General features: G+C 39.4%; 2 protein-coding genes across 3 annotated transcripts in view; both read left to right on the top strand.

Annotated features, from left to right (window-relative positions):
* The window catches only part of LOC146713660 (uncharacterized), a 39,681-nt gene extending 32,117 nt beyond the window's left edge, over window positions 1-7,564 (top strand). Inside the window, exons 1-6 of one of the 2 annotated variants that reach the window (XM_085449533.1) lie at window positions 4,278-4,342; window positions 4,483-4,584; window positions 4,875-5,228; window positions 6,183-6,266; window positions 6,871-6,971; window positions 7,155-7,564. In XM_085449533.1, coding sequence (XP_085305659.1) covers window positions 4,494-4,584; window positions 4,875-5,228; window positions 6,183-6,266; window positions 6,871-6,971; window positions 7,155-7,214 — 690 coding nt within the window. In that variant the 5' untranslated portion in view covers window positions 4,278-4,342; window positions 4,483-4,493 and the 3' untranslated portion in view covers window positions 7,215-7,564. Of the gene's footprint in view, window positions 1-4,277; window positions 4,343-4,482; window positions 4,585-4,874; window positions 5,229-6,182; window positions 6,267-6,870; window positions 6,972-7,154 lie in introns of those variants that run through there. The other variant, XM_085449541.1, reaches the window with a different exon arrangement.
* On the top strand, window positions 4,290-24,540 carry LOC146713659 (uncharacterized). Its single transcript, XM_085449571.1, has 6 exons — window positions 4,290-4,342; window positions 19,488-19,589; window positions 19,950-20,309; window positions 21,808-21,885; window positions 23,235-23,320; window positions 23,494-24,540. Exons 2-6 carry the CDS (start codon window positions 19,499-19,501, stop codon window positions 23,527-23,529), a joined length of 651 nt encoding a protein of 216 aa, XP_085305697.1. The 5' UTR covers window positions 4,290-4,342; window positions 19,488-19,498; the 3' UTR covers window positions 23,530-24,540.
* Window positions 24,541-25,121: the final 581 nt, after the last annotated feature.

The raw sequence follows: 25,121 nt of genomic DNA, 5'->3' as shown, positions 1-25,121 counted from the left end.
AGAAGATAATAGAAAACAACCTATATTTGTATTCACTCAGGTTCTCTTCATCTAATCTGATAACAGATAAATGAGAGAACAAACCAAAAAATAAATAACTTATCAGTCAAATACTTTTTCATACCACTTTGTAAGTACGTAACTGTATTTACTTAGTATAACTGTGAATAATTACACAAAACCTTAGTGTTTCATATAAAAGCAAAGCTTCATATGTCTTCTTTCCAACAAGGTAAAGCAGGCTTTTATTACAATTAAGTTCAACATACAGTGGTTCATTTGGTGTGGTCATTTTGGAACATTTACCAGTTATCTAACCCACATGTGAATTGGAAGGACTGTGTAAGAATTGGCGGGACAACTACACACAAGCCTCATTATTATTCACACATGTGTGAATATTCATGAGGTCCTGCTATTACACACGCTACCACCAGGGACACTCTTGGTGATACACAGATTTAACACAAAATCAAGTTTATATGTATTAAACCGACATCTTGATTTTTTTGTTTTTTTAGGGTTAGTGGACCAATAGAAACCACTCTACGTTGTTAGATTTCAGTCAAAATTAGCAGGACACCGCCTCTGTCCTGTTAATTCAAAATGTCCTTCTAGTGTGGTGTGTATTCAGACGAAATGTCCAGCTAATACATGTTTACCAACGCACACACACACACACACTTTCTTGCACATGCATACATGTGCTTACACATACACACACATAGTGCCTTTTATGGTGGGAGGTGTTTGTGTTGTATTCTGTATTGTAACTATCATGTCAATAAATAGCTGCAAGGGAAGCTGCTCTTTGAAGGATTTTGGGCTGGAGACAGGAGCGTGAGCTCCAAGAGCTGGTTCTTGACCAAAAACTTCCCTCGCTAGTGGGTTGAAGATGTTCTGTTATGTCTTGTTTCATTCGTGATGAATAAGTCTCTAAACTAGCGGGGCTTCTGGAAACACAGACCCAACACAGACCGTGATCTGATCACAAAGACCTCTGATGTTTGTTGTTTGAGGTCAGAAACTCTGCAAATGACCTGGAGCTACAGGCTGGTTCACCTGCAGACTTCAGAGGCTGAACACACAGAGCTCCAGCTGTGCTGTGTCCTTTCTGTGCAGAATTCATTTGATTTTAAGAAAAATTCATATCAACTTCTCTTAATAAATATCTTTGTTTCGTGCATTACAGTAATGCACATGGTAAACAAAGTCATGCAAAAACGTCACCGATATAGAGGCAGCAGAAAATGAATTACAGATAAAAATACATGTTATGAAAGTTTGACCATATTTGACCCTAAAGAAGAGGTCGGAGTTCCATCTTTCACCAGCAAACACAGTAAGAAATATAGTTTTAAATAAACAGTTTTATATATAATTGCTTTGACTTTCAGGTTGATCTATTGGCCTTAGGGAGAGTTCAGAGGTAAAATGTGACATGATGTTTTAAATCTTTATACGTATAAATGTTGACATTACACAGTGCTTTTTGTCAATTTTTTAACAGCAAGTCATAAAGTTGACCATGAAGACCTCGGTGGATGTAAATCAAACTTTATTGGATCATTATAACATGATCCTGCTACAGCCTACAGAGTTTTATCAGAATACATTCAAAACTTTCAGAGCTGTTGTGTTTACAGACAGAATGAAATGCAAATGCTAGGAAAAACGTGAGCTTTTTGTTGAAGATGAGAAGAAACTGCTGAAACCATTTTAAGCTAATTTTTGGTTTACACATGATCTGTACTGATCTGACGCAGTATGTAATAAAGTGAAACCTTCCCTGTGTTTGTCATGATCAGTGTTTACCTGATGAATAGGCTTTGCATCAAGGAGTGTTAGAAACTGATCCGACCTGAGTGTCTGGTTTGCAGTGACATGTTTATCCTTGTCTAAGTTCCTGTTACCTACTCGGCTCCAACAAACTCGTTTCACTTTCACAGCAACAGTTTGGATCACTGTGTCGGAGTCTGGGGTCTTTATCTGTGGTAAGTCTTGTTTTTTGTTTTTTTTTTGAGTTGGAGAACTCAAAAAACAAGAAACTAATAATGAAAAAAAAAAGTGTGATGGAAAAACATAGGGATTTTTTTCTACATGTTACCGAATAAAGTCAGACTGTTGTTTCTCTGTCAAACCGTGAGCACATACAAGATGATAAATGTTTCTGTCAGTTGTTAAAAGCTCCAAATGTAGCAGCAAAGTGAGAAAAGCTGTATTTATGTTTATAAAGACTTTGGACTTATCGAGGTGACTTAAAAGAAACTCTGAGCTTTCAGTTATGGTTATGAGCTTAAGTTACACTGATATGGAAAGAGGTTAATTTCAAAATAAAAGGCCATAACCTAACCCCAACCCTGCTGAATAATCTCAGTTAAAGATGATCATTTTAACAAGTGAACACAGTATCACAGTATCTGCTTCTTAAGAAAAATAAATGTAACCTAATTATTTTGGATGTTAGTGTTTTGTTCTGAATATGCAGATTGATGTTTCTGATGAGTGTTTCACGGACCACCATCAAACACTTTTCTTTAATATATTTGTCAAATAGAGTTAAACACTGAGCTGACAACAGACTGTTGCTGATTGGTCTGCTGTTTACACAGTGGGTGGAAAACTCACATGAATCATTTCAGTTTCTCCTTTGAGAATGACTGCTTGATACAAACTCAGGAGCCCAGCTGTCTGAGACGACTGAAGATGAAGCACATTTGTTGAATTTGCATAGATTAAACTGAGTTTGCACCTGTCTGTGTTGAACTGTGTCAATCATCAGTTAACACGACTTTTCAGCTTCCTCAGAAATAATCCTTAAAGTTTGAAGGTGTTTGGGTAAATTCGTCATCAAATCATCAGATTTGTTCTGCTCTCTGTCAATCAAAGTTAGAGAAGAAAATATAGTAACGATTCAAGAGGAAGCACTATGCCAAAGACTCGTGCCTCATTCTGACGTTCATGTTCAGTATCACTTATTCCAGTAATGTGTTGGTGTCTCATAGTTATTGTTCATTTGTAATGTGATTTTCAGCTATTTTTCTAGTTTGAGACTGCTGTGCATATTAATGAGCTCTGTTCAGCACAACAGATGCTGTGTCAGTCCCTCATCTGTGGAAACAGCTTCCAGTTTGGATTCGGGAGACAGACACTATCTCTACTTTCAAGATTAGGCTTAAAACTTTCCTTTTTGCTAAAGCATATAGTTAGGGCTGGACCAGGTAACCCTGAATCCTCCCTTAGTTATGCTGGGTAAATGCAGTAAAATATGTCCAATAATTGACATTTCAGCAGCTGCACCACCAATATTAATACCAACAACAACACTACAGCATTCAACGCATGTGTGCTACAGAAAAGGTCTGTGTGCTTTGGTGAGCAGCTGGAAGCCTGCACAGACAGAAAAGTTTAGAGAAACACTGCAAACAAACACACACTGCCTCACAGCATCTGTGGGATCAGCCTGGACGTTTTGGTCCAGGCTGATCTTTTCTCCCAGTACAAGCCTGACCAGAATATTTAAAATCATCATTCTCTGTTATTGAATCAGTGATGAGCTAATGGTCTGTTTACATATAAACTATTTTGAAACTGCTTAATAGCTAAACACTGAAACAGCTTCTTGAATGTGACTTCTGTCACGGTTTGTCTGGGCAAAGGATCCAAATGCTGCGGTGAACAGTGCGTTTATTTACAGTGCAGTAAATATTCACACAAACAATCCCGATGCATTCCCCTGACTCCCGTGCCGTGTCTTCTTCCCCAATAAGTCCGTGCCTCGTGCTCTCCGCTCCCGTGTGTCTGCTCTCCACGTGCTCGCTGGCTTTCCAGGCTCTTTTTGAAAGAAACGATAGAAGCAGCTATCAGGACACTCAACTACTGTGGGCATACACTCACTGGACTTGACACTAACAACACTAATGTGGAGTCTCATGCAACAGTCCAGCGTCAAGGAACGCTCGGACAAACTATTAAATAGCTCCCAGACGAGGCTTGATCAACTTCAGGTGTGTGTGCGTTTCTCGTCCTCAGGTGTGGCCAGGCTCCTGGCTGACACCCCCACCAGGGCTGAGGAAGAGGTGCTCTGCCACACCCACATACACACCCAGCTATACACAAACATTAGGAAGCAGGACAGCAGCACAAAAAATACACGTCCATACTTATTCAAAGACCCTGGGTCCTTCAGACACAGGTCCGTGACAATTTTACTGGAACTGAACCTGTTTTCCTGTTATTGTTACAGAGTGGAGGAACTCATTGATCCACAGTACAGGATCTGCAGTCTGGAGATGATGTTCGGAGTAGACAAATGAAGAAACGCGCCACAGAGAACCTTGAGGTGAGATTTCTTTAATGTTGTTAAAGAATCAGAAACAGTAACATTTAGAATAAAACACATGATGTTATATTAGTCTGCTGGGCTGCTTCCTGTGAGATGCAGAGAGTAACAGGAAGCTTGTTTTGCTTGTTGATTTTCAGAGTAATGAGTGATGGCTCTTCAGGAGATCAGTGTGATCTTCACACACAGACCCTCGGCCTTCTCTGCTGCTGTGCTGCTTCTGACACTCGTCCTCTGCAGAGGTGAGCAAAAACTGCTGAGCATTTAAACTCATCTATGATCATTTTTGGTTGTTTTGTTTAAACATAAAAAAAATGGTTCTCAAATTCACAATTGTTGGAAACTAGCCAGAACGACCAGGAGGACAATATAGAGTTATGAAAGAATGAACGACTGAACATGGCTGGCTGTGTTGTGGGGGCCTTGAAGTTCTTTGGATTTATAACAGAAATGATGCTTCGTTTATTGCTGTGTTTCACAGTTCTGATGTTGTATAAAGTTGTGTGTCTGCTCCTCTCTGTCTCCTCAACAGGATCATTTGTAGTGGATGTGACACAGAGCTCCTATCAGGCAGAGGAGAACCACAACATCACACTGGAGTGGACGTTCACCACCAAACCAGACACGTCCATCTCAGCACTGAACATCCTCTGTTACATGAAAAAAGATCAGAAACCCTCAACTCTGTATTTTCTGCTTGATGGTGTCGAGTTCTCAGAGGATGAAGAGTTTTCAGGACGAGTCCAGAGTGACAAAGACGCCCTCAGAGAAGGACGAATCAGACTCCAGCTGTCCAGACTCAGGACTGAGGACTCGGGTCTGTACCTGTGTGAGGTGGACACAGGTTATGGCCGCGGCTCCAACAGCTGCAGAGTCACCGTCTCTGGTAAGACAATTCATTTATACACATGTGATCACTGTGAGCTGTTAACGTTAATCATGGTTCAAACCTGAGATAAAATTGGTGTGTATAATTGTTACAGGGTTTCAAAGTGATGAACACAAATCTTTAGTTTCCACTTTCATAAAAACTGTGTCTTTATAAATATCCTGTTTGATTGATGGAGTTTCAGACACCAGCAGCTGTAGCCCCACTTTCACTGAGTCGAACATGAACTGGATCTTCTTCACTGTTCTAGAGCTGATGTTTCCTTTTGGAGCATTTTTAATAGAATTACCAGAAAAACTGTGTAGTTAGAAAATTACATCCATAAACTGCATCACACAGACACACACCTGCTAATTAGTGCTGAGTACAGTAACAGACATATAGGAAGTCTACACAGAGATGATATGAAACTATCCATGGAGACCAACACTGGTTCATGTAGAAGACTGTAAACATGGTCATTTCTGCTTTAAGTTGGACTTTTTAACACAAGAGTCTTTGTGGCTTACACACACGTGAGGCTAATTCTTCATGAAGCTGCTGGTCCAGGTAACATCCCTGAAGGAGGCCTCTGAGTCTGAGTCGACCACAGAAATCCACAGTGTCCAACCTCAGTGACACTGTTACTGAGCAGCTTCATCAGGACATGTGAGGAAACCAACACTGAAGAGCTACAAACTGTTTCTCTCATCACAACAGTTTGTTTGTTTTTTGGTTCTTCATTGTGCTTTACACAACTTGTACATTCACCCATTGACACGAGCCCTTTTTGGTCTATACTGTCTCACATGTTCACAGTGTTTAACATTCACACACATTCATACTGTGATGATGCATCACAGACAAAAAAATATTTAGCTGGGATCGAACTACCGACCTTTTGATTAGTAAGTGACCTGCTCTACCACCTGAGCTAAAATTTAAAAAAATATGTTATTTTTTTTATTTCAGAATCAAAATCTGGGAAGACCGAAACAACTCAGCAACCTGGAAATTTCCAGAGGCCAGATTTCGATGATGTGACCAAAGGCATAAGTAAATATATATATATATATATATATATATATATTAAAAAAAAATAATAATAACTTTACAGTTTACAAAAACACTAAAATCATTCATTTGTTATATTGTTTATACACAGTACAGTCAGGAGATATGGGCCAAATCTGAGCACTGTATTAATTTACCAGAACAGAATACACAGTTTTCTAGAAATGGATTTAGTTCAGTCTCAGACTAAAGAGAGTCTAAGACTAGGCTCGTTCTATGGAAGTGAAACTGAGTCTATATGAACAACAAAGTAAAATCCTCCCATAAACCTGCAGCTCTTTCAGGTAAACATACTGAGGTTCTGCTTCAAAATGTCAAATATCAGTTTTATCCAGTTCTGGATTTTGGGGCCTCGAGTCTTTCCTGGCTGTCATTGGGCAAAAGGCCCGATGTAAGCTGGAGGTCACCAGACTGTAAGTGGTGATAAATTAAATTCTCTGTGCATCAGAAACATGTAAATAAAGTCTGGTGCTCACCTCTCACAGTAATACTGCTTATTTAATGGTCAATTCCACTTCCTGTTTTTAAAATGTGCTCGTTTACATCATTAACACTGAATTATGTTTTTCCTGTTTTTGTACCTTAGAATTTTTCCTGGTACTCTGGTTAGCAATCATCGTGGCTGTATACATCTGTATCTCTCTGGTCTCATGGGGATTTATTGTTTATCAGAATTGTAAAGAACACGTAAGTCTGTCAGAAAAACAGGATTTTCTTGTAAGTTTTGTAAATATAAAATGATCAAAACACATTTTTTGACACATGGTTTGTGTCAGAATATCATTTGCTCTGTCACAGTTTAAAGTTTCTTAAACTTGTCGTGTTCAGTATAACTCAGTGAATCTTTGAATTGTCTTTCATTTTAAACAGAAAACAGACCTCCTCATACAAAACCAGGAAGTTAATGAGGAAGAAGCTCTCAGCAGGTGAACCTTCTAGTTCAGATTCATGATGACAACATCAGCTGGGAGCCGCAGATCTCGGACTGTGAATAGAAACTACTTATAACATCATGAGGAAAAACGAAATTTAAGGTTTTCAGTTTGATGCTGTTCAGTAAGTTGGCGCTGAGAACCATTGGAGAGAATAAAAAAGAACACAAACAACAGAGAAAAGATTTAAATTCAGGACTTCAGTCCAATATTGTTATCCTTCAACTCATTTGAATTATAAATATACTGAGAGGTTAAAATAAAAACAGGATCATTTCAAGTAAAACACAAACAGCATTAACAGGATGGAGCTTCATGTTTCATGCTTAATAAACTCTTGTGATGACATTTAAAGAATCAGCATTTTAATTGTATCTGACGCTGGGAAACAAGAAAGGGTTAGAAGATAAACTGCTGGGTGCTGCTAACAGAAACGTTTCTAATCATTGTTTCAGCTTTATAATCTTAACATAAGTAAAGCATAATATGATGGAATACTCAGAAATATTATAAAATATTTAAAATACTGCAACGTAAAAAATACACAGGGCCTGTGTCACACCCTCATACTCATACTACACGAAAACTGTCTTAGTTTGTCTTGGAGTTGAAAGCTTCATCATGTAGTTGCTGCGATTCTCTCTAGAAGTTAAACAGCTTTAGAAGATTGAAAAAAAAAGCTTATTTTTTTTCATAAAAACCAAAACCTACAGAGCGCTGGAGGGCTTGTTTCCTTAGGCCTTCCCGGTGGTTAGGAACAAATACAGTCACATGGCAGGATGCTGTAAACGGACTAAACTTCAGTCAGGAGAACAACTGCAATATGTGGTTAGTCATTTATACGTATAATATAATATATATAATAACATAATGCTGCATGGGCTGCGCTGTAGTTACATTGTAAGGTTTTAAAAACTGAACTTTAAAATGAAAAGTGATGATAAAAACAAGAGAAAGGCTGACAGTGATCACTGACTTTTTTCAGGGGCTTGTTCAAATTAAATAGAACAAGATACAAAGCATTAAAACATGTTAGAAACACAACCGCCTTAATAAATGCAGAGTAGTTTGGAAGCAGCTTTCATCATGTCATCACTTAAAGACCGGATAACCCCCTGTTGTGAATGTTTTAATGCAGTACAGTTGTTATTATTATCATTTGTCACATCCTGTTTATGACAGTTAAAACAAGAAAAACGTTCATATAAGAAATGAAATTGTCTCATGTAAACTGTATGTGGTGTTAAATAGGCCTATACTACCGTACTTTAATGACGGTCATAAGGGTACTTCAAGAGCCATATATTTTATGAGGTGGTACTCATTGTGAAAAGTTTGAGAACCACTGCTTTAGTAAAAATTGAAGTACTGACTTAACTTCTTTACTCAAGTAAAAGTGAGAAAGTACTAGCTCTGACATATTTCTGTTGTCTACATTGTAGACGGTGATTTTGCCTCTAAACAGGAAAATTATTACAGTCAGGGGTTAAAGTGGATTCAGCAGGTGGAGGAACCCTAAAATTGGTTGTAGTGGCTCAGTGGGCAAACAAATCAGGACTCAGAATAATTACTGCTGAGAGCTTCAGTAGATTTTCGTCATGTACAGGCTGTGATCATCCGACCTGCTGCTCTTTGTGGATTTACACAACTTAATTCAACCAGATGTCAGCAGATGTTTGATGAATTGTCCTGGCTCATTTTTCATCCTTTATGCAGACAGTACAACGTTTATACTGTCTTTATGTTAGACAGTATGTAGTTGGTACAAAAGTGAAGTTCAGTCAATGGATCTCAGGATCACCAGTTAAAATTCATATGAATCTCTGCTACACTTGATGTAACCTAACTCTGAGCATGAATCCACAGCCACTGTGCACCAGTCACACACATTAAAGTTGTTTTTGTTTTCTTTGGCTGGCTCAAGCTTAAATACATACAAATACATATAAACTAATTATTGTGCTGCTGCTCTAATAATCTGTGGAAAGCTCTGTGTTACGGGTCCCAAGGATGAAGACCACGATGACAATAAGTTACCTGTAAAAGCAGGTGAAGAGCAGAGTAAGGAAGACACGATGCGTCTCTGCTTTCCTCCAGAACGTGTCTGAGTCTGATTTATTTCACACAAATAAATGCTATAAAACACTAAACATGAGCTTTCAATATACTGTTCAGCTGGTTCCTCATTCACATCAATTACATTCACTTATTTCACAACATCAGTGAAATATACTCTTTTTAACTGGTTCAGTTTCTTAAGTTCACACTTCTTTCCATAACAACTACATTCTTTTATCATATCCATAAACACATCACATTGTCTTCTGCAGTGTCTTACTGGCTAAACAGTTATATTCAATAACAGCATTGGTAAATACATGACATTTGTTCCCTCCAGTAATTTACTGGCAAAATCACTATTTAGTGCATCATGAAACACAGCTTGTTTAATTAACCCGTGAATGCCTCTGTTAGCTACACAGAGTTGCTCAGAGTGCTTGTGTTACACTAGCTAATCTACTCAGTCACTTTCAACATAACTATTAACATTCACATCTCACAGAACTGATTCGATTGGAGCATTACAACACGTTTGCACAGAGCATAGGAGCGCACTGACTCTGCTTCACGAGCGCTCCACCTAACGAGCGGGCTCGCGGTGCGGTCGCACGGGACACTCCTCTGGTTTTCTCCCGCGTTTACATGTAATTAACTCGGGCGGACCGCCTTAACTCTCTCATTCACGTTAACGTGGGTAACCATGGTAACAATAAACAACATTTTCGGTGCGAGCACCATTTACCGACCTGTAAAAGCAGGTGAAGAGCGGAGTAAGGAAGACACGATGCGTCTCTGCTTTCCTCCAGAACGTGTCTGAGGAAGCAGCGGAAGGTGGGCTCCACTTACTGCACCCCCAAACCCCGGAGCAAGCACCAAAGTTCCGCCCTCACTGCTTTCTAACATAAAATGAATCCCTATTACATGGATTTTCTATCCTCTTAAAGAACTGAAAATAAATACATATAGCAATGAAAAATGTCCCGTTACATGAGTGTTTTACACAAAATAACATTAATGTGGTCATTCCCTCACAGGGGTGCCACATCTGCAACGGCACTGCTGTCATCCTGTCTGTCTACACTCACATTTATGACCTTTCAGAATCACCGCTGATGATCCACAATTAAACTACATGTTAGTTGTAATCCAATTTTTTTTTCAAGTAACAACTAAAGTAAGGGATTACTATTGCAAAAAAGGTAATTAGATTACCATTACTTTCCCATAAGCACGCTGCATTACTGCGTTACTAAAACCTGCCCTACTCCTGCTATACAGGTGAAAATAGAACAACCGGACTGCTGAGTCTTGGATTTTATTTATTTTCTGCTGTGTTTCACTTGCATCTATTTGAAAGACTGACTGTAAACACAAAAACCTATTTTATTTTATGTGCAGAAATGTGCATAAAATAGGATTAAATGTTAAACTAATTTCTTCCAGTCAGAGAATGTTGCATATAATTTAATTTTTGTTTTATGCATTCACACTCCTACCATCTGGAAAAAGGTACCGAAGCATTCGGGCACACACATCCAGATGTGCAACAGCTTTTTTCCACAAGCCATCCGTCTCCTCAACAAAAAGGGACTGGACTGATAAACACACACACGCGCACACACACATATACACACACACACAACATTATCACTCAGCTTAACTTAACTACCTCAAGCATTGAGTCTAAACTGACTAATCAACACAAGCGCAAACACACCGACCCACACCGACCTACACCATCAAACTATCGTATACACCAACCTGTAAATGCTCTTTTGCACAATATTATTACTGGTCTTTTTGCACTAACTTCTTTACTTCCTAGTCTTCCTTAGATAGTTAGATAGTTAGTTTTTTTTTTTGTTAATTTATGTTGTAATTTATGTTAGGTCAGTCTGTCTTGTCTCTGCTAGCCAGCTAACTAGGCCTCTTAGTTAGCTAGTTTAGTGTTAACTTATGTTGTAAATTTATGTTGCATGTAGCACCTTGGTCCTGGAGGAACGTTGTTTCGTTTCACTGTGAACTAAATGTATATGGTTGAAGTGACAATAAAGCCAACTTGAACTTGAACTTGAAAGTTAAAATATTAAAACTAATAAAACAAAATTTAAAAACTGACTTTTTCCATTTGATTACATAGTAGATTTGGGTTGAATGATTTATTGCTTTATCACATATTTAGGTTGTAAATCATGTTTTAAAAAAGTAACAAAGTAACTAATTAATTTCGAAAAAGAGTAATCAGTAAAGTAATGGGATTACTTTTTAGGGGAAGTAATCAGTAATTAGTTACTGATCACTGATTACTGATGATACAACACTGATCAGCATAAAGTTAACAAGCAAGTTTGACAAACTGTTACAGCGCAAACATATCAGCACTTTCAGCACCAACTAACACCTGCAGTCACATTTGGCGCCCCCTCCTGTCACTCTGTAATAACTGCAGGAAGAAGGTCTAAATGTGAATGAAAGCAGCACAGAGTCAGGAGCAGAGAGGTCCTTGAAGCTGCAGATCAGACTGTAAAGATGAATTGTTGAGGAGGAAGAAGCAGATGTGAAGTTTTCAGTGTGACAGCATGTTGTCAGTCAGAGCTGCTCACAGTTTAAATGTGGGAGTAGAAGGAAGGACGAGAGCAGTATTACTGCACATCAGCCAGTAGAGGGCAGCGCTCTCATGAACTAACATCTGCGTCCATCATCTCACACATCAGCACTTTGATTGTTTATATTTTATGCTCTAGATTGTTTTAAGGTAACAGTGTCTTCCTAATATACTGAGGATGAGGACCCACTCACCAACAAATAACTTCAGTCTGAGAGCTGAAGTTTGTCTTTCAGCTGAATCAGACGGCTGATTAATTCATAAACAGATGTTTCTGTTATTGTAAATAAATAGTTGTTTCCTGAGTTTGAGCCTCTTCCCGTCTCTCGTTGCTCTTTAATGTGTGAGTCCAGCTGTGACAGTATGTCAGTACATACATCATGTTGGACATCATGTGTATCATAATCAGTGATTGTCTTTTTCTTCTATCATTATTCTATAGTGAACTTATAAATAATGACCGAGACTAGACTTATCATTACTTTGAGTTACAGGTTAATCTGTTGACTTTAGGTAAAAGTCAGATGTCAAAGGGGTCTTTTTTTAAAATATATTTTAAATCTTGGTACCCTACTTTCTAAATCTTGACCTTACACAGCACACTAGCAAGAATCATATCTAAGTTTTAATGCTTTTCTGCTGAAACCATTTTGAGCTCCTCTTTGTGAAGCTGTCCCTGTGTTTGTAGTGCTCACTGTTTACTGATATATACACCATTAAATGTGCAGCAATGACCTTTAGAAACTGATCAGACAAGAGTTTCTGGTTTGGAGTGACACATTAATTCTTGTCTCAATTTGTTACCTGTTTGGCTCCAGTGACTCATTTCACTTTGACATCGACAGTTTGGATCACTGTGTGAGAGTCTGGGGTCTTCATCTGTGCTAAGTCTTCTTTTTATTTGTTTGTTTGTTTGTTTTGGTGTCAGAGAACTCGACAGACAAGAACCTGCATCTATGTTTGTAAAGAACTGTTCTTGGAGCAAGACTTGACTTGAAGCTCTGAACTGTCTGTGACCCAGTGTTGTATTATTTTTGTGGTTTGTTATTCTTTAGTGCTTAATATGAGTTTGGTGCCTTTGAGTTTTGTCAATGAATTTCCTGTTTTACTTTGAAGGTGTGTGTCTTATGTTGATGTTTCCTCTTTTGCGTCCACCTGGTCCCTTCAGTTAATTTGTATCAGCTGTGTTCCCCTTCTGGTCCTTGTTCCCCGTGTGTTTGCCTCTGTATTTTTCTGCCTCCACAAGTCCTGCACTTGGGTCCTTTTTATCCTGCCTGCCTACACACAGACCATGACATGTAGTTTCAGTATTAAGTTAGCTTCAAAATCAAAGGTCATAACCTAACCTTACTGACCAATCAAATCTTAGGTAAAGATGATCAATTAAATAACTGAACAGTTTTAATTAATGCTTCTTTTAAAAAAAAGTAAGTATAAACTAATTTTGGAGGTGTTTGGTTGATTTTGAGGTTTAGACTAATCAGCTTTGTTCTGCACTCAATCGGAGCCAGAGAGCTCACTTTTTCTACTTTCAAAGGAAAATCTTGTAGTGCTGAAGGGCAGAGGGCACTAGAATCATGGTTCACGCTGGCGTTCATTTGTAGAGTTACAGTGTTATAACCAGTGTTGGGACTAACGCGTTATTAAGTAACGCGTTACAGTAACTACGTTATTATTGTGGTAACGAGCACGGTAACTAGTTATTATGCCAAAATCAGGAACATGTTAGTCGTTACTGGGATTTAGATAGGCTCGTTACTTCGTGTGGTGGCTATCGCGGAGCTTCCACAGATTCAGTAACATTAGCAAGTGGTGGAGGCCAGCAGGTGGATGAGAGAAAGCAACACGTTCTCGGGCTGGAGAAAGGGGACGCAGAAGGAAAAGAGACCCGAGGCGGCCGGTCCAAGTGTGAACTGAACTTCAGGTAAGAAGTTATGACCTGCAGTCTTTCTGGGTCAGATATAAACCAAGTTTAGGTGGAGTTTATTTTGGTTATGCTGACTTTTTCCGTACTGCGTGCTAGCTAGCATGACGGAGTTTCTATACAGCTGGGTGGGTGCTATGAAGTTAATGATGTTGAACTTTATTTTGTTCATAAGTTATTAGAGTTGTCAACCGTCCCGTCTGGTATTCAGAGAAAATATTACGCGTTTCTTATTGAGGTGAAAAGGAACAGTTTGTCCCGTAATTCAGCTACAATGAAAAAGGCACAAAGCTGGAGTTATTCTGTGTCTTTGCTGCACAGCTGCCTCTTCTTCTCTCATTCTCCCCCCTCCCTCTCCCGTTTCTACTTCAATCATGAAACTGATCAATGATCAGCTGATCGGCTCTCTTGTTTGTTTATCGCCCACTTTGCGCCGAAAGAGGAAACCAGCGGATGTCGCGCTAAACAACAGCAGCACGTTTAAGCTTGATCAGCTGTTGTTAGAATTTATTTAATATTAATTTCTAGTATCAGCTGATGTTTGCTGGAGCCACAGCTGCAAAAAAGCTGCTGGTCATGATATCGGTTTGTATATCTGGTGAGAGGGAAACATGAAGATGAAACCAGGAGATGTCCTTACTGAATCATCAGAGCTGAACAGGTGATGGAGAAACAGGTTTACCTTTTAGGTGACATGAATGAGTTGAAGGGAAGTTATGAACTGTTTCTGAGAGACAAATAACACCAGGATCCTTTTTTATGTAGCTGACAGCTGGTAACTGTGCAGGTATGGATCTAGCAAAGTTTTGCCAGGGGGGCAGGTAGGGCATTAACAGGGAGAGGGGGCACAAAGAAATACTTTTCTATCTTATTCTCATTTAAAATGTCTAGCTTTTAAAAAATAATTATCTGAATCTTACAACAAACGATTGATGGATTGATGCATATATACCATCAAAACAGTGTACATCACTGTCACAACAGCGTTTGTTTTCATTCAAAGGCTTTATGATTTTTCCTATAATGGTGGGCCGGTCTCTAGTCAAAATGCCCGGGCCAATTTTCTGTCCCAGTCCAGCCCTGTATGCAGCTCATCTGCAGTCTGGTGTTACCAACATCTTCCTATTCAGAAGGCAGAATTTCCGAGTTCTGAGTACAATCGAAAGCACCACGACTGCAGTTTTTGTGTTGGATGTAAAAGGCGCACATGACGCTGTGACGTAGGCTAGAATCATGGCAGCAGTCAATGACGGTCCAGGCGTGGGATTTCTCTCGTGGAAATATGCACATTATCTTTTCCTTTCTATTGGTAGGTGGCACAGTGCACTTGTGGCAAGTAAGCAAGCTAGAAGACTGGCAAAGTTATGGAAGCAACACATTAACAAGAGAATTCTGAGTAAAACCAAAGTTACTTTCCCTAGTAACTAGGTACTTTGAAAGTAACGAGTAACTTGAAGTACCTGGGTTACTTTTGAGAGAAGTAACTAGTAATGTAACTAAGTTACTATTTTAAAGTAACTTACCCAACACTGGTTATAACACTTTTTGTTCATTTGTAATGTGAATTGTACCCGTTTGTGTGATATTGAGTGTGACTAACAATGTCCACCATGACTGAGACTGCTGTGCCAGTTGATTAGCTCTGGTCAGAAGTATTGAGTCACTGAGAGACAAGTAGTGTTGCATAATGAACATGTGCTACTGAGTATGTGTCTGTGAGCTAAAAGCAATGATAGTAATGTCACCTATGCAAACATCAGTCCATTCTTGTTGCAGTGGTGTGATGTTTAAGATGACTTTGTGTCGTTTGTCTGGCTTCAGTCACAATAAACAGATAAGCGCACTAAAGGGTTTGCCACTTTGCAGAAAAGCAGGACTCAATTGCAAGACTTCTTTAGCAGAGACAGTGAATTATTTACTGTGAAATCGGTGCAAAAACAACCGTTCCAAAAATTTGACATTCACAGCAGTGTAATCCCAGCTCTCTCAAAAACACTCCATCCACAGCTCCTCCAATTTACAAAGAGTCTCTGAGCTTTCTCCATCTCCACTCCACAGGAGAACACAGGTAAGTAATTCTCTTTTTTTTTTTTTTTTTTTTTTGCCTGTCCCGTTTGGCTCTTTTTCCATCAGAATTGTTGTCTAAAGGCAAAGAAAGATGCCCAACGGATTTACTTTACCAAATTGACCATCCCAGCCTTGCCATAATGGTCTATTTGATTCACCTTTTATTGTTTATTTTATTTTCACTTGCTGAATATGGGACAGACTTGACTGGGGGAAAGAAGGGGAGAAAGAAAGAGGGAAAGAGAAACAGCTGAGAAGAGGGACGGGGGAGAAGGGCAAAAAACAAAAAAAGAAAAAGAAAATGCATATATCAATCACCTGGATCACCTGTTGAGAAAGAAAAAAGAAAACAAGCAGAAGAGAACAAGAGTAATAGAATAAACAACATCACAATGATATATGGGAATATGACAGTAAATACTAAATGTTAAACATTATTGTGCAGCACATAAGATCAACAGAACACAGTGTGCTTTGAGGTAGGAGCCAAAAAGGGTGTAGTTTGTGTGTGTGATCACCCGTGTGTACACCTGTGAGCATGGACGCGCTTGTTTTTAAAAGGTTCCTTCATGTAATGATCTGCTAGAGGGTGTGGGGGGGCCACAGCCCCGTCCTCCAGGGCATGAAGCAGGTATGGAGGAGATCAAAACTCCAGACATCCAGAAGCCCCCAGAACACAAGAGACCAAGGAAGACCAACAGAGGGGCAGCCGCGCCACTGTCCCAGAAAGAGCTGAGGAGAGTCCCAGATGAGGGCTCACTCAGCAGCCGCGGAGCAGAAGCCAGGGGGAGTTGCAGTGACGCGCCCGTGAGCTCCGCCGGCAGCCAGCCGTGCCTGAGTGACCGAGCCCCAGGCCGAGAGGCCGGGGGCACCCCACCTCCGAAGTGGCCCGAGCGAGCCCCAGGCTCCAGGCCCCGACAAGCGGCCGCCAAGGAGTGAGCCGGTGTGTACCTGGACGCCCATCCCCAGGTAAGTAATTCTCACATAACAAGACTGTCTGTTTGTTATACAACAACCCAGCGCTGACTACAACTTAGATACTCTCCTGAATATTGTCTCTTAACCAGGCAGGAACGTGCAGCCCCGAAACTGAAGCTCAAAGTCCTCAAAGTCCTGATGCTGCACAAAGACGAGAACACCGGAATGTGCACACACAAAGACACACAGATAGTGAAGGGAGAGAGGGAGAGCTTGAGGAGGACAGAAAGACAGAAATGGCAAGTCAGACCTGGAGAATGACAAAAATACAATATATAAAATACTGCAAAATCATGATGCATTAAAGTGGTGTTTGTGTGGTTGAGAAAGTGAAGACACATTAATGTGTTTGCTGTGATGCAATCAAGGTCAGCCGTTCCTGCCTCCCTCATGCTCAGTGTTTACCTGATAAATAGATCATGGAATGTTAGAAACCCGCAGTGACTCGTTAATCCTTGTTTCAGTTTGTTACCTGCTCGGCTCCAGAGACACATTTCACTTTGACAACAACAGTTTGGATCACTGTGTCGGAATATGGGCTCTTTATCTGTGGTAAGACCTCTTTTTATTTATTTGGTGGGGGGGGGTTGTTTTGTTTTCTATACTTATGTTTATAAAGAACTGTTCTTGGAATCATGCAGAGACCTGCAGGACTTTGTCTCATTAAGGTGACTTAAAAGAAACTCTGAGCTTTCAGTTTCAGTTATGTGCTTAAGTTACACTGATATGGAGGATTGTAATTTCAAAATAAAAGATCATAACATAACTCTAACCCTGCTGACTAATCTCACGATCATCATTCAAATAAGTGAACATCGTATCTGATGCTTCTTTAGAAAAAGAAGTGCAACCTAATTATTTTGGATGCTGGTGTTTAGTGGTGTATGAGCTGATTGATGTTCCTGGTGAGTGTTTCATTATTCACCATTAAACACTTTTCTTTATTGTATTTGCCACATAGAGATACAACACAGCTGACTGCAGCAGCAAGGTTGTTTTTTTTTCAGATTTTCTTTCTGTCATGACAGCTACATTAAAAAAGACTCATTGACACAAACTCAGGAGCCCAGCTGTCTGAAACGACAGAAGATGAAGCAGGTTTACTGAATTTATGAAACATAATTCTAAGCTTTAACTGAGTATGGACCTGTCTGTGCTGAATTGTGACAATCATCAGTTACACAATTTTATTTTAGCTTTTTTAGTTAAGACAATTATGGTTACATTCATCAACAAGTCATCAGGTTTGTTCTGCACAGGGGCGGATCTAGAAGGGTGGCATCTCTTGCCACCCCTAGTGCCACCTTTTTGCATATGACAGTGTAGTTTATTAATATAAGATTAGCATTAGCTTAAAGCGCATTACCACGTTGAGCTTAGCTACAGTTAACACTGAATATAAATTCTAAAATTGAATGTATTGCATAGTGCAGTGCTTCTTAAACTTTTCACAATGAGTACCACCTCATAAAATATATGGCTCTTGTATCATCTTTATGACCCACATTAAAGTGATTTGGTTGTTTAGGAAGAGGGGAAAGTTTTGGGAGTGACGGCAGCGGCCCATATTGCCCATATCACAAACCGCCACAAAGTAAAATACGAATGTAAAATCAAAAGTAGTCAAAATGGCCGATAACATTTTGGATCTCAGAGGGTTAACCGAACAACTCGTGAAAAAAGTAGGTTAGAATTTTAGTTCATGACAGATTTCTGACATTTTGTGCAAATTTAAGCAACAATTTGATTTTTTTCTAACAAAAACCAGTGAAAGCGAAGTTAGTTTTGTGTTTATAAATGAACCACACCGTGTTGTGTAGCTTTCTGGATTTTATATTTATTAATAATACAGGCTAAACAAACACACACTGTCTCATAGCATCTATTGGTGTGGAGTCTTTTTGTGTCTCAGGAAGGCAAAAAGGAAAAAAAAAAAAAAAAAAAAAAAAAAAAAAAAAAAATATATATATATATATATATATATATATTTATATTAATTAGTATATTTATCATCCAAATTAAAAAGTTGCTTTTCTTTTTACAGCATGTTAGTGATGGGTTATAGTGAGGATGGCGTCACTTCTCATTGAAAGCAGAGGCAGTTTTTAATTAGATATTAATAATTAGATATATTATTTATTTATTTATTTAGACTAATAATGGTGACCTGCTTGGACCAAAGCCTCCAGGCTGATTTTTTTTTGTCCCAGTACAAGCCCGACCAGAATATATCTAAAATCATTACTCTGTTATTTAATAAGTGACGATCTAAAGTTTCATAGTAACTATTTTTAAAAAATGCATAATTGCTCAACACTGAAACAGCTTCTTGAATGTGACTTCACTGGGACTGAACCTGTTTTCCTGTTGATGTTACAGAGTGAAGGAAATCACTGATCAACAGTGCAGGATCTGCAGTCTGGAGATGTTGTTCAGAGTAGACAGATGAAGAAACACATCACAGAGAAGCTCTGAACTTGAAATCCTCGAAGAGAGGTAAGATTTCTTTAATGTTGTTAAAGAATCAGAAACAGTAACATTTAGAATAAAACACATGATGTTATATTAGTCTGCTGGGCTGCTTGCTGTGAGATGCAGAGAGTAACAGGAAGCTTGTTTTGCTTATTGATTTTCAGAGTAATGAGTGATGGCTCTTCAGGAGATCAGTGTGATCTTCACACACAGACCCTCGGCCTTCTCTGCTGCTGTGCTGCTTCTAACACTCGTCCTCTGCAGAGGTGAGCAAAAACTGCTGAGCATTTAAACTCATCTATGATCAGAGCAGACACAGATCAGGGTATATGAATTATGATTATTTATATTTTGTACTGTTTACTTTTTGTTGTTTTGTGTAAACAAATGAGTCGAGAAAATGTGATTCTAGGCATCATGATTGTTGGAAACTTCTCAAATCTTTAGGATGAACCAGAACCACCAGGACCAGATTGTGGAGTTATGAATGAATGAATATAGCAGGCTGTGGTGTGGGGGCCTTGAAGCTCTTTGGATTATAACAGAAATGATGCTTCGTTTATTCCTGTGTTTTACTGTCTGATGTTGTATAAAGTTGTGTGTCTGCTCCTCTGTCTCCTCAACAGGATCATTTGTAGTGGATGTGACACAGAGCTCCTATCAGGCAGAGGAGAACCACAACATCACACTGGAGTGGACGTTCACCACCAAACCAGACACGTCCATCTCAGCACTGAAGATCTCCTGTTACCTGAATACTGATCAAACATACTCAACTCTGTATTTTCTTCGTGGTGGTGTCGAGTTCTCAGAGTTTCAGGATGAAGAGTTTTCAGGACGAGTCCAGAGTGACAAAGACGCCCTCAGAGAAGGACGAGTCAGACTCCAGCTGTCCAGACTCAGGACTGAGGACTCGGGTCTGTACCTGTGTGAGGTGGACACAGGTTATGGCCGCGGCTACAGCAGCTGCAGAGTCACCGTCTCTGGTAAGATGATTCATTTATACACATGTGATCACTGTGAGCTGTTAAACTGGATCAAGGTTGGATCCTGACATTGGTGTTTATAAACCTAACATTTCATTTTTTGAAGAGAGAAAAAGAAAAATAGCTCTCTTAAGATAGTTTCCCCCTTCATAAAAACTGTGTCTTTATAAATATCCTGTTTGATTGATGAAGTTTCCGATTCCGGACAAAAATGACCAGAAAAACTGTGTAGTTAGAAATTTACATCCATAAACTGCATCACACAGACACACACCTGCTAATTAGTACTGAGTACAGTAACAGACCTGTAAGAAACAAACCACAGAAATGATATGATGGTAAAAGTATCCATGGAGACCAACACTGGTGTCACGGCTGCCGAGGCGAGCCATGTGGAGTTAGAAGGACCCAAGATGCAGGCAGTGGATGAGATGCCGGTGAGTTTTATTTACAGAGGTGTAGTGGCAAATAAACAGTGGGGCATAACAAATAACTGAAGACACCTAAACTGGGAGAACTAAAAAATAACAGACCTGGGAGCATACGACAATGGGATGAGAAGCAGAGAGACGCAGACGAGGAACAGGACACCATGGGACAGGACACCATGGGACAGGACACCATGGGACAGGACACCATGGGAACACCGGGGAACACTGAGCAATACAGACGAACTAGCAACAGGCAGGTGAACACACAGGGCTTAAATACACACACCAGTAATCAGGGGATGAGAGACAGGAGGGCAACACAGCTGGGAGGAATCTGAGCTGACGGGACAGGGGAAACGTAAACTGAGCACACTCACATATGACACAGACCTTCACAATAAAACAGGAAACTCAGACACATGGAACCAGACAAGACATTGAACTAAACAGACAGATTCACAAACAGATGGGGTGACACCATAGACAGACAGATACAGACGCAGACTCAGAGGCAGACCGAATATAACACATAGAACCTAAACAATCATCATCATCATCTAGAAAATGATAACAAACTAAAAGCACTGGGTCACCGACCCAGGACCATGACAACTGGTTCATGTAGAAGACTGTAAACATGGTCATTTCTGCTTTAAGTTGGACTTTTTAACACAAGAGTCTTTGTGGCTTACACACACGTGAGGCTAATTCTTCATGGAGCTGCTGGTCCAGGTAACATCCCTGAAGGAGGCCTCAGAGTCTGAGTCGACCACAGAAATCCACAGTGTCCAACCTCAGTGACACTGTTACTGAGCAGCTTCATCAGGACATGTGAGGAAACCAACACTGAAGAGCTACAAACTGTTTCTCTCATCACAACAGTTTGTTTGTTTTTTGGTTCTTCATTGTTGGTTTCATGTTTCAGTTTTGTTTCAGTGTTCAGTTTCCACTTGGTAGCAATAAAACTGTGTACAGAGCCGAGAGCAGCTTAATTCACTGCTACATTACATCAATTTTAAGTTAATAAAACAATTTATTAAACAATATTTTATTTTACTTTATTTTAGAATCAAAGCCTGAGAAGAATGAAACAACTCAGCAACCTGGAAATCTCCAACCACCAAATCTGAATGACGAGACCAGACGTAAAAATAAAGTCTTTACAGTTTACAAAATCATTCTTTCATTGTATTGCTTATACACAGTACAGTCAGGAGATATGGGCCAAATCTGAGAACTGGGTTAATTTACCAGAACAGAAAACACAGTTTTCTAGAAATGGATTTCGTTCAGTCTCAGACTAAAAGGAGTCCAAGACTAGGCTCGTTCTATAGAAGTGAAACTGAGTCTGTGTAGTGTTGGCTTAATGAAAGGTAATGGTCAGTGTTGGGGAGTAATGGAATACATGTACCGCCGTTACGTATTTAAAATACAAAATATGAGTAAATGTATTCCGTTACAGTTACCATTTAAAAAGGTGGTATTTAGAATACAGTTACTTTGTTGAAATAAATGGATTACACGGCGGTATTTTCCTGTTTCATATTGTCGTGGGTCAGGACTGTTTGGGTTTTGTTGTCCTGTGTGTTTCCTGGGTGAGAGAGCGCCTTTTTGTTGTTGTTGTTGTTGTGCTAAGCTACAGAATGCTACAGGCATAGCTCTAAAGAATGTAGCCTCATAGACAGTGTAGTCCGTGTTGCAGGGAGAATGGACCGCCATACCTGTTATGTGTCTTTGAGCGCGAGGAGGGAGAAAAAGGAAGTAGAAAAGTACGAGCAGTCATCGAGCAAAAACGGGAGCTGGAAGCATGTAAATATAATAATAACCACTGCAGCCAAGAAGACTGCCTGACGAGCCCAGTTGTAAGTAAGCTATTAAGACTCAGCTGTACACTGTGTTCATGTTTTCCTCCGAAACAATAAGTTCCGTTGGAGCAGCCTTTCAACGCCTCTCTCTGTCTCTCGCTAGCAAAGTTGACCCAGACAACAAAGTAAAGCTATTTTTTGGCAACGAGCCCGACACAGAACCCGACGTATTAGCCAGAGGTCCCTTTACTACGGTTCGGAGTAACCTTCCCAACACTGGTAATGGTAGGGAGGTAATGAAACATCAGGCTAACAATACAAACAGTTTTCATCTTAGATCATCTTTGAAAATCTGGAAAACAACAAAGTAAAATCCTCCCATAAACCTGCAGCTCTTTCAGGTAAACATACTGAGGTTCTGATTCAAAATGTCAAATATCAGTTTTATCCAGTTCTGGGTTTTGGGGCCTCGAGTCTTCCTGGGGCAAAAGGCCCGATGTAACCTGGAGGTCACCAGACTGTAAGTGGAGATAAATTAAATGAAACATGTAAATAAAGTCTGGTGTTCACCTCTCAGAGTAATACTGGTTATTACCTAATTCCACTTATTGTCTTTAAAATGTGCTCATTTAATCATTAACACTGAATTATGTTTTTACTGTGTTTGTAACTGTGGATTGTCTTTGTAGGCCAGGGAAGAATCGTCATGACTGTATTCATCTGTATCTCTGTGTTCCCGTGGGGATTTATGTTTTATCATAATTGTAGAGAACACGTAAGTCTGTGATTTTCTTGTAAGAGCTGTAAATGTAAAAATATCAGAACATTTAACAGATTTTTACAGTATGTGTCAGAATCATTTGCTCTGTCACAGTTTAAAAGTTTCTTAAACTTGTCATATTCAGTATAACTCAGTGAATCTTTCAATTTTCTTTCATTTTTAAACAGAGGAGGACTTCCTCACGCAAAACCACAAGTTCTTGATGAAGACTTTCTGGACCTCGCTCAGGTTCATGACTGTTAGCATCTCATCTCAGACTGTGAATAGAAACACATAACATCCTGATGATAAACCAGATTTGAAGTTTCCCGTTTTGATGCTGTTCAGTAAGTTGGTGCTGGGAACCAACGGAGGGAAAAACAACAACTTAAACAACAGAGAAAACTGTTGAATTCAGGGCTTCAGACCAACATCGATATCTTTCATCACATTCTGAGATAGAACAGCGGGAGAGTGACAGTCAGAGTAGTGCCTTTCTCATGGACAGAAGCCCGAAACCGTACTAATCACTACTGTCAATAAAAGCACTGCTAAAACGGCAAAGCTGACGTGTCCATCCTTGGATCCTGTGTCACACCCACATTCTCACCTGAGGTTTCAGTGACGTCATCACACCTGTCAAAAATCTGATTTCTAACAAATAGCATTAGTGCAGATCAGCCAGTAGATGGCAGCATCTTGTTAAATCTACCTGCATGAGTTTACAGTATGATAATAATAGCTGAACTGTCTGTACAGTTGTTGTATTTTTTGAGTTTAGTATCAGGTAATTATGATGACAAATAAGAACCAGTTTCCTTATCTGCATGAACTTGGCCACCAAAACCACTTCAGGTGTTTGATGCATATAGCTTTGACATTTTAAATCACTTGTTGTGCTGCTATTTTTAAATGTGTGTGTTTTTGTTTTGTTTTTTGTTTGTTTTTTGGTGGTGTGAAGATTGCACAAAGACAAAATATCAAATGTCTGTAGATACAGTACAGTTTATAGTGACGTTTATGCTGGAAACAAGGCAGTAACAGGCTCTGTGCTGCACTGGGTCGGCTCTGATCACATCTGAGGGCAACATTAATTTTTTTTCACATTGCGTGACTTGATTTTATATATTCAGATGTAACTAACCATATAAATGTGATGTTGATGATTTTTTCATGTGAGCTGGTGATGATATAATGTATGTTTCTTTTTATCTGTTTTAGCACATCATCTTAAATCCAACCTGCTTTTCATCATACATGTTGAAACGATGAGAATAAGACAAATTAATCTTTAAATGTTTATTTCTGTAGGACACAACACGACTAAATAGAGTTTAGAAAAATCCACAAAGCAAACAGAGATGTTAAAACAGATGTTAAAATAGACACAGGTTATTGCAGCGGCCACAACAGCTGCAGCGTCACTGTCTCTGAGAACTGAAGGCAGTGGAGCTGCTTTATGGCAGAAATGTGTTAAACAACGAAGCATGACACTAACAATATAAACAGACATGACTCAATATCTGTGCCACTTACATCAATATATACAGATATCCATTGATCTTTGATTACTTAACTATACACCTTTCCAAAACTGTTTGTTTATAAAATCTATAATTATACACAATAAGCACATAAATATTTAATGCCCCTCTTCATCCCTTGTTTATTTTAAATACAGCTCAGCTCATCCCTGAACTCATAACTGTCATGTGACAGCTGCGTGCAAGCAAGATAGGACCCAAAGTGCAGAATTATAGAGGAGGAAGGTAAATTCAAACTTAGATTTACTGCAAACACAACCAAAAAACCTAAA

The sequence above is a fragment of the Copadichromis virginalis genome, linkage group LG3 (assembly GCF_057382275.1).
Source record: "Copadichromis virginalis isolate Kocher_CV1m ecotype Utaka linkage group LG3, C_Virginalis_male_GT1.1, whole genome shotgun sequence".
In the NCBI taxonomy this organism is placed as follows: Eukaryota; Metazoa; Chordata; class Actinopteri; order Cichliformes; family Cichlidae; genus Copadichromis; species Copadichromis virginalis.
This window is presented reverse-complemented; position numbering and strand designations above follow the sequence as displayed.

Excerpts from the sequence above, each read along its gene's own strand:
- LOC146713659 (XM_085449571.1), top strand. The coding sequence starts at position 19,499 with ATGGCTCTTCAGGAGATCAGTGTGATCTTCACACACAGACCCTCGGCC. Across the intron at positions 19,590-19,949 it reads AACACTCGTCCTCTGCAGAG|GATCATTTGTAGTGGATGTG; the intron begins GTGAGCAAAAAC and ends TCTCCTCAACAG. Across the intron at positions 20,310-21,807 it reads CTGCAGAGTCACCGTCTCTG|AATCAAAGCCTGAGAAGAAT; the intron begins GTAAGATGATTC and ends ACTTTATTTTAG.